Here is a 9,628-nt window from a genome sequence, read left to right as displayed (position 1 = left end):
ATCCAGATCAGTGCATCGGTTTGCTTTAGCTGACCTCTGACTCCTAAACATGGACGACTCCACTAAACAAAAACAGTCATCTGACAACGATTTAGTGTACAAATCACATTCAGGGACCTTAATAAGTATTTACATTAATAAGTAGGTTTTTACACTAAAAATAAAAATTCTCTTAAAATAAATACATTTGATAACTATATAGTTCCTAAAACTTATTAAATGACCAAAGAAATAAGAAAAGTGTTTTTTTTTAGTGGCTTTTGGTCTGAAGGACAGTTGTGTTTTGTGGCTAATCGCTGTGCGTTTCTCTTTTGTTAATGTTTCATGTGGTTTGCGACATGCAAACATCTGTSAACAAACGATGCCAGAGTCGCCCTTTAACCAACGTCTGGTTACCTCGTTATTTTTCTCATCGAGGTAACGTTTTGTCTCAGTTTACACCAAACATACGAGCTTCGGAGCATCCACCCTGCCTCCATTATCCTAACCGCCATGGTGTCGGCACTTCCTGGTTCTTCAACAGGTGCACAAAGCAGCAGGACGGGCTGCAACATGCCTTTGTGCTAACACCCCCACCCCCCACCCCACCCTCCCCCAAGTAAATAGCCCCATTCAAATGACACTTTCTGCAGCCCAGGGGTAAACGACGCACCAGGTTTCACACACTGCACTGCTTTTCATCCCATCTTCAAATTACATCCAACTACCAGGAGACCCAGCTGGAGCAGCGCGCGAACCCACAGGGCCTTTTCGCTGCATTGTCGGAAACAGGCGCATCTTTGTTAACAATGTTTGCATAGGTCTGTGTGCATCTCTGTATCTGTGTGATGGAAACATATTTTTAGCCTTTAGGGGTTGAGCTGCACACGATCTAGCTCCAGATCTGGTTTAGAAACAGACTCTTTACAAACAGGATGTTTTGTCCATGAAAAAGGTCTCAGACTTCCTCATGACAYGGCAGCGACATGCAGGAGCATGATAAAAACAAGGTTGTAGAGTAATGATGATTTCATTGAGTGGCTTCAAACACAATGATCAACAAAACTGCAGGGATTTCTGCTTGATTACTCAGCAAATCATCATCTGAGCCTGTGTTATTGATATAAAGTTGTACTGTAATTATGACTGAAGAACACGAGGAGCAAAGTTTGGTTGGAAAATGTCGAGGGAACCTGGAAATTATAGGTTCATTTTCTCACATCTTGCTGCGAATCAGCCAAGGTGCCAAAACAGAACTTAGGTTACGTTCACACCGCAGGTGCAAAAATCCATTTTTTTACATTTTAAATTCGATCTCCATTAGACTCCAGTGTGAACTCTCCACAGCATTGATGAGACCCGCTTGATCAGAAAATGATTCAGCTTGTTGTTTACAGACATGCTACATGTTAGCATGTCGATTCTGAAGTTGTGCAATCAGAGCAGAATAATTATCTGACATGCTAGTTCAGTGTTTATATTTGAACCTATCGATCGAGTATGGCTCGAGTAACTTTAGCATCAAGAAGGTCAGAGACCGGCGTTACTATCATATGTTTCTGTGAATTCAGTCATCCAGGACACGGAAAAATTAAAATAACAAAAATGAAGCGATTATGTTTTGTAGCTGCACAAATGTGGAGCTACAAGATGCAGACAGATCGATCCGCCCCCGCCCACCTCACAGATGCAAAAGTCAAACAAAGACTGTCAGGAAACAAATCCAATAGGGGTCGCGTTTGCCTGCGGTGAACGTAGCCTTAGTTGGTCCAAAAAGTGATTCATTTAAAAACCTCTGTGCTGAAACTTCTACAATTTAAAATAAACAACAAGATGAAAACGACATAACTTAATCTAAAGTTTTATTTCTAAACTCCCAGTCCTTTATTCTGCTTCATTAACACCAGTCATATAACCAAAGCTTTAATCCATCACACGACATATTCACACACTTCCTACCTCACTGATAAGAATAGTGGTGGCGTCGGGGGTACAGTGTTGYGTAAGGACACTTGTGTTTGCTGCAGGGACTGATGACCACCATACCCACTAAAGCTGCTCCCCTTAAATTTACTCTATTACTATTTTGGTAAATTTAAGTATGCTTTATTTCTATTTTTCTTATTTTATTTCCTGTTGAAAAAGTTGACTTTCAAGTCTCTGACTGTAACTTTAAATAAATAAATCTTGATAGTTTGTAATCATTTACGAATTAAATTCAGGTAAAGTCACCGGAATCTGTAGGATCCATCAGTCKGGGCCATAATCTGGTCAGACAAGCTTCAATCTCATCCAATCTCATTTGATGACAAAGTGGTGGACAAACCAACACCATCCTGATGGGATGGATTTGAGTCCATAAGAGGATTTCCTGCAATATTTCATCTTATATCAGTTTCACAATGACCAACATGTGTTCAACAGCTATAAACACGCACAAGAATTCTAGGCTGCTTAGGAATTATCTTGATTGCTGCAAACATAAGAATTAAGATGGAAATCTAAACTGGGGGAAAAATTACTTTCAACCGACCATTGAGGTAACACTGTGGCTAGCATTCCTCTCCCTGTCCCAACAAGCTGCAYGAAGGTGTGTGTGTGTCTGTTTGTGTGCATCACATTTCCAGCCCGAGTCTCCCACATGCCTCTGAATCTTTGCCTTGCGCAGCAGGTCCGAGCTTGTCACACACAAAACCGCCCGAGAGCTTCTCACATGCGCTGGCTGGAGAAAAAGTTGGTCAAAGCTCAAAGCGCGACAATCGAAATCGAAGGGCTAAGTGAAGCGCCGAAGAGAAGGTGGGGGGAGACTGAGCGCGTTTCTGATGGGCGTGGGAAACAAACGTGAAAAAAGACGGTGGACACCTGAACAGCCACAAACAGATAGTTGGGTGGAGCCTTGTTTTTTGTTTTGTTTCAGTTTGGAATCGCTCTGGTTTTACTCGCAGAGCACAGTCCAACAATCACAACACTGAAGTGTCATCAGTGTGCCGTCAGAGTTCAACCAAGCTTCATAAAACTTCAAAGCAAGCGTACCGATGTCCAGCACTCGCTGTCTGGCCGTGTGCTGCCGGGAGTGCCAGTACTTCCAGTATTTGAGCTGCTCGTCACGGTTCTTGTCCTCGCTGAACACCACCATGATCACGCTCTGAGAACAAGAAGAAGACAGAAAAAGATCCAAATGAAAGCCAGGGTTTGATGAAATGACACGTGACGCAGAGTAAAAACCWCAGTTGGCTAAACGGCATCTATAGCAGAAAATTCTGTTAGATTCTGGTCTCTGTTAGACATCATCCCTACTAGTGATACCAGCAATGTCGCCGCCATCTTGGTAGGCAAGTGTCAGACAACAATGGCTTAAAACAAACTAAATCTAGGCATACARATACAGTGGTACCTTGACTTACGAGTGTCCCAACTAATGTTTGTTTAACAAGATGAGCCATCTCTCTGAGGATTTTTTCTTTGAGTTGAGAGCTAAAATTCTGGTKATGAGCCAGCTTCGGAAGCCCCGCTGCTAGTTCCGCCACAACATCCACTTCCTGTGTCTCACTGGTTCGCTTTAAGWGACTAGCTCAGAGTGTTAGCATCAGAATCGTGCTCATCTCTTTTCCTCCACGTGATCTGATCTCCCAATAAAAAGCTTAAATAAATCAGGTTATTGCAGTTTATTCTATTGTGTTTTCATAAAATATCCGTTATTTATAAACATGCAACACACAAGACTGCAGTGATTTTGGGGAGGTCCGTAACAGATTAATGGGATTTCAGTTCATTTCTATGGTGAATATTAATTTGGCATTTAAGTAATTTGAGCTCCGTCACATAACAAATTAAACTCGTAAGTCAAGGCACCACTGTACTCTTGTTTTGACCACCGTGTGAGGAAAAGATGTGCAGAAGATTGCTGATGTTGGGATCAATACGAACGAGATGAAAAATACAAAAAAAACAGGGTTCCCACAGCTCAAATCAAATTTCATTTAATACTTTTAAAGACCTCTTTAACACCACTTGAAATGAAATTGAAGACCAACTTCACACAAAAAAACAGCGACAATTTTACCCAAATGTTTATTTTAACATAAAACAACTAGCTGTGAGAGGCATTCTGTAAACTAAAAAGAATAAATTAATTTTACCAATTATTTTAATATTTGAGACAAATATCAGCCTAACTTACAATGTGTTATTTTTAGACCCCTGACAGGCTGATTCAAGACATTTTAAAGCTAATTAAGGTCTTTTTTTTCCGGATTGAGGAATTCAATGACTTTTAAATGACACAAACAAGTTGCCTCCCAATTCTTGCAATTAAAGTCAAATTTTTACAGAGACCAAAGCTATTAGCCGTTCAAGATAGTGGCACTACACCGTTATAAACTCTTTTTTTATTGTTTTAAAGCATGTGTGATGAATTCAGCCACTTGTATCCAGTAAAAAGATTAAAACTGCTGGGTGTAACGTCAAAACAAGCAGCTTGAAGATGTTTTAAATGTCCAACTAATCCTTTCATACAGATTATTTTGTGTAATTGTTATTTAAGATTCTTGCTTTGAAAAAACAAGTAAACCTGCAAACTATAGGTAATATTTAATATTAAGGTTGTGCAAAGAAAATTCACAAAAAAAAAAAAAGGATCAAATGAGGGTAAAGACACAGGAACAGGCGCTCACCCGGACTTTACTGATGGGGTGACGCAGGCGCTTGTTGGCGCTGAGCTCGCTGAGCGTCACGGCGTAAAACTGGCCTTTGTTCAGGTAGGTCATCGGCCCCTCGCCCTGCTTCTGACGCAGCGAACGGGTCGCATCCAGAGTGTACTGAAAGGTGTCCCTGCAACACAAACATTGAGCGAGACGCGTGACGACGGATGACAAGGCGGGAGGCGGCGACACAGGTCCGTCGTGAATCGGTTTGTTTCGATTCAAAACGGGCTAAGAAGCGGAGCGACTTACACTGCCTCGTGGTGAGATAAGAAGTTGTCTGTAGGTAGAGAGGAAGGTGAGCGGTACTTCTGTTCAAAATACAAAAATAAAAAAATGCACAAATGGAAATCATTGATGATGAATTCCTACAGCGTGAGAGGAATTGAATGTACAAAACACAGACTCCTCAGCATTTATTATTTTGTTCTTGTTTAACGTTTGCAGCGTTTTCAGGCTCATGTGACATTTAGTCACATTATGCTGCATTTCCTTGTTTTTCTAGCTGCTTATTTCTTCTTTTGATGCATTTCCCCAAGAGCTTTTGTGTTTAAATGTGGCTCTTAGGTGACCTGAACCTTAAATTACAATTAAAGGTTGTCAAGGACTGTACAATAGAAGAAAAAAACATGCAATGCAGATTAGTTGCAATAAAACCCTTGCAATATAACAGTCGATGGTTTATTGCAGTTATTTGCAATGCATTTGTGATTTATTGTGCAGCCCTTGTACAAAAGCTTTCAATAAAATAATAAAAAGTAATCACCAACAACAAACTGCTGAATCAGAATGAATAAAAGCAGCATTTTTAGCCCCACGTCCACTTCCTGTCCTCTCTTACCCCATCCGTCTCCTCGTACGGGCTGTCGGGTGGACTCAGTTTGTCCTCCTTCACGTAGGAGCCATGACCAACGGGGGTCACCTCGTACGGACTCTGCTCGTAAACCAGCCGCTCCTCTCCCTCCACCCTGTAGGGGAGTCCGGCTCCCACCATGAAGACCGGGGGGTACGTTTCGACCTTCACCACGGCCGCGGCCGGAGAGCCTCCGTCCACCGAGCCCTCCCCCGCCGTGGAGCTGCACAGCAGCTCCCGTTTGGCCTCCTGCTGCTCTGTGCTCAGGGACAAGTTGACGGGGACAGACTTGAGGACCTGGACATGGTTGTCCACTGTTTCTGCTTCATTTGGTCTGGGTTTTAAAARAAGTTGAAAACAAACAACAAAGAAAAATCAGTCTTAGAAATGGGGAACAGATTATTTTTTTCCACATGAACAGTAAGTAGATATCAGTACACTATTGTATAACATAAAATCATTTGTTTTCTGAAGTTAAAGTGAAACAGAACTCACTCATCTGTGATATATTTGCACTCATAATTAAAGCTCTAAGGCACACAGTTCATAAYGTACTCCAGTTCTTAAAAACCTGAGAGCTTTTCAGTTTTACACGTCACCTTATGAGCAAAGGCTCAGTATCACATGCTGCAGAAATCAACCCCATTTTCATGCTGTTTCCTGAACTTTCTGTCCTTAAGTCAGATTTTGAGAATGTATCAGATTTACCGACCTCTTCTCCTGTTCCTCTGGGAGTTCAGCGATTTTGGGACTTGGCAAAAGTCTCTTTTCTTTTGGCACCTGAAAGAACAGAAAAAGAGGGAAAATGATCAGCATTAGATGAAAGTGAAAGGTTGCTCCATTTTTTTAAATTTTATTTAATTTTTTTGCTATAGATTATTTATAACACACTGTTAACTTCAGACTTCAGGTAAATGTAGCTTTTGAACTGGTACCTGATAACAGAAATAACTGTACTGTGAAAATTTAATGTTGAGTAATTAACATTTCCATCTTTTTTTTAAAGGAAACTGTTTTTTCATGGGTAAAATGTGAGTCTTTGTCTGAACCTTGTAGTAGTCGTACAGAAGGCCCAGGGCGTTGGCGCTGTCCTCGTCCCCGTTTATGCTCATCATGGCCTTGGTGGCGGCCGTCAGCGGGTTCTCCAGGTACGACCTCCACGCCTCATCCTCGCTGGTGTAAGCTCGCCGCACCGCAGGGAAGGAGCTCTCGTTGGGGACCACCACCACCAAACGTTTACTGGAAGGAACAGGAGAAACAGAGGCTTGTAAACGTCATAGCTTGTATCTTTTTAAGCAAGGTTCTTTGGAAAATMGTGAATAATCAATATCTCATCTGTTGTAGATGGGTCTTTAAAACAACCTAATCATGCAACTAACTACAGAATTCCACATAAATAACATCAAATGCAAAAATAACAGCAATATAAATGTTTAAAAATAGACCTAATTACAATATTTTACTAATATCATGATGCATCTCAGTAATCCAGGTAAAAAAATCAAAAAGAAAAAAATTGTATAGTTCTTCTGGACGGGTTCTTCTCTAATGAAACGTTTCGTCTCTCTTCCAAGAGACTTCTTCAGTCTGAGAGTTTCAGGCAATTCAGGCTTTTAAGCACTGCCTCCATGTGACTGATACTCACATCACATGGCTATTGTTGACACCTAATTAACACCTATTGTTAACAGGGGTTGGAGTGATACTGGCAATAGCAGCACTGTAGGAGGGGGACAACTGAAAACGGAGGCCTCCACCTCTGTTTAATGATGGACGGTCTTTCTTCACAAAAATGGCTTCTTTTACTCCTCTCTCAAACCAACGTTCCTCTCTATCAAGAATGAGAACATCCTCATCTCTGAAAGAGTGACCGCTGGCCTGTAAATGAGTGAAAACTGCAGAGTTCTGGCCATTAGACGTAGCTCGTCTGTGTTGGGACATTCTTTTGAACAGTGGTTGCTTTGTTTCCCTGATTTATAACTGGTCGCAGTCCTCCTGGCACTTAACAGCATATACAACATTGCTCTGTTTGTGCCGGGGCACCGGATCTTTGGGGTGAACCAGCCTTTGCCGTAATATGTTTTGGGGTTTGAAAGTCACTGGGACATCATGTTTAGAAAATAAACGTCTCAGTTTCTCCGAAACACCCGTAACATACGGAATAACCACTGGTTTGGGTCTGGGTTTGGGGGTCTTCATTTTCACCTGAAGGTTGCATGGAATCCTGAAGAGAYGAAACGTTTCATTAGAGAAGAACCCGTCCAGAAGACCTATACAATTTTTTTCTTTTTACTAATATCAGTTTTGCATTTCAGTTATTTCAGCAAAAATCATGATATTCCTCCTACAAGCTGATAGTTGCTGCTAACGCTAGCAAGAAATCCAWATTTTTTTCATGATGAAATTTTACTTTTTATACCAATGTCACTTTTGCATTTCACTGATATTTTGGCGTAAACATTAGAACATTCTTGCCACAACCTGCTAGCTGCTGCTTCAACTTGCAAATAACCATAAAATTCTATGTAAATAATTGTTTAGTGCTAAATTAATGGCAGTACAAATGTTTAAAAGTATTGTTTGCACATTGGGAACATTAAGATTGGAGTTATTTCAACATGGTTTGGTCATGCACTGGTCAGACTAGCCGYTAGCTCATCAGCAYGATCTGRATTAAATTTAAAATTTTCTAATTCAACAACAACGGCGAAAATATTAATTATTCRAAACATTTCCACATACAGAACCCCACTTCAAAGGACTCGAATTATCTCCTTTAGCTTATGTAAAATAAAATAAAAATTCTGCGGATTTAAGTTATGAAAGTTATGTCAGAGTACTTATTCTCAGAGACTCCCCAAAGATTAGCTGATAATCTATTGCAGCTTTCACACTCGCCATTTTTCGTGTGTGTTTTCTCGTGCCGCTCGCTCTTTTAGTCCCACTTAAGTGGAGATCACAGACTAGACAAACTCACGTTGTGTTGCCACAACATCTCCTTCAGCTCAGCCTATCAGAGTCAACCTGAACTTGTGCAACAAATGTTACGTCGAGCAACTTAATTTCTCTTAAATTATGTAGTTACAGCACAGGTTTTTAACTGCAGATCATCAGGAGAGAAAAACATAGTTTGGGGCTGTAAACAGCTGTTAAATCTTCCAAATTAAGTGCATTTTCAGTAATATATTCAATTTACATTTACAGCTTAATTATTACTCAAATCACACAAAAAACAGTTGTGGAAAGCAGCATTTATGTCATTTTTCACCTTTTTTTTTATTTCAGTTATTGTTTTTTGTGAATGAATCTTTGGTTTGTTGCACAATTGTGCCAGAATTTTCATGCACAACTATGGCAGCAGGTACACAATGGGAAATAAGGCATCGGTTTAAAACCGGATGAATTAAATACATTTTTGTGTTTTTTAAGGATATTTGGCTGTGGCAGTCATCTAAAAATGGTGTTGGCTTGAAAAGTTATTTGGTTTTAATTATACACTCACTGATTATTTCCTTAAAGTTTCACAAAAACCCATCCAGAGGTTCATTAAATGTTTTGCCAACAGGCAGACAAAACAGACATGAAATAGCCAACGGCAAAGTTTTAAACAAATCTGACTTAGGGATCAGTCTCAGCCAAATTTAAGGTCACTAACTGTAAAAAAAAAAAAAAAAAGAAAAATATATTGTATATGTGTGTGTTTGTGTGTGTGTTTTAAGGTCAGTTAGCTGTGGCAGACATCTTGATTCCCAAGTCAGTCAGTTTTACATCTAAATAATAATTTCTGCAACTTTTATAAAAATCTGCCCAGTGGTTTGTGAGATATAGGCCTATTGCTAATAGGCACATGAACTCATTATTGCCCACAACTGCTAAAAACTTATAAAATTAAAAAATCATTCAAATAAAAAAATATTTTCTTCTAAAAGGTTCATCGTTATATATCATAATTAAATAGATTAACTCATTCATATGACTGCATGACGAAAACAACTATATTTTTATTATTTGTGATATATTTATACAATATTTTCCAGCAATATAATGTTAATTACTTAATACCAATTAGTAATTAAACATGGCTCCAGCTTCACAG

General features: G+C 39.8%; 1 protein-coding gene across 1 annotated transcript in view; it reads right to left on the bottom strand.

Annotated features, from left to right (window-relative positions):
• grhl2b (grainyhead-like transcription factor 2b) overlaps nucleotides 1-6,771 on the bottom strand; it is a gene marked incomplete at its 5' end in the record, with an annotated part of 13,470 nt that extends 6,699 nt beyond the window's left edge. Inside the window, 6 exon segments of the mRNA XM_014009290.1 lie at nucleotides 3,013-3,124; nucleotides 4,653-4,809; nucleotides 4,932-4,990; nucleotides 5,521-5,866; nucleotides 6,245-6,312; nucleotides 6,582-6,771. Coding sequence (XP_013864744.1) covers nucleotides 3,013-3,124; nucleotides 4,653-4,809; nucleotides 4,932-4,990; nucleotides 5,521-5,866; nucleotides 6,245-6,312; nucleotides 6,582-6,771 — 932 coding nt within the window.
• Nucleotides 6,772-9,628: the final 2,857 nt, after the last annotated feature.

Source organism: Austrofundulus limnaeus, unplaced genomic scaffold (genome assembly GCF_001266775.1).
Source record: "Austrofundulus limnaeus strain Quisiro unplaced genomic scaffold, Austrofundulus_limnaeus-1.0 Scaffold56, whole genome shotgun sequence".
Lineage (NCBI taxonomy): Eukaryota > Metazoa > Chordata > Actinopteri > Cyprinodontiformes > Rivulidae > Austrofundulus > Austrofundulus limnaeus.
Note: the sequence above shows the minus strand (reverse complement) of the source record. Positions and strands in the feature narration are given on the sequence as shown.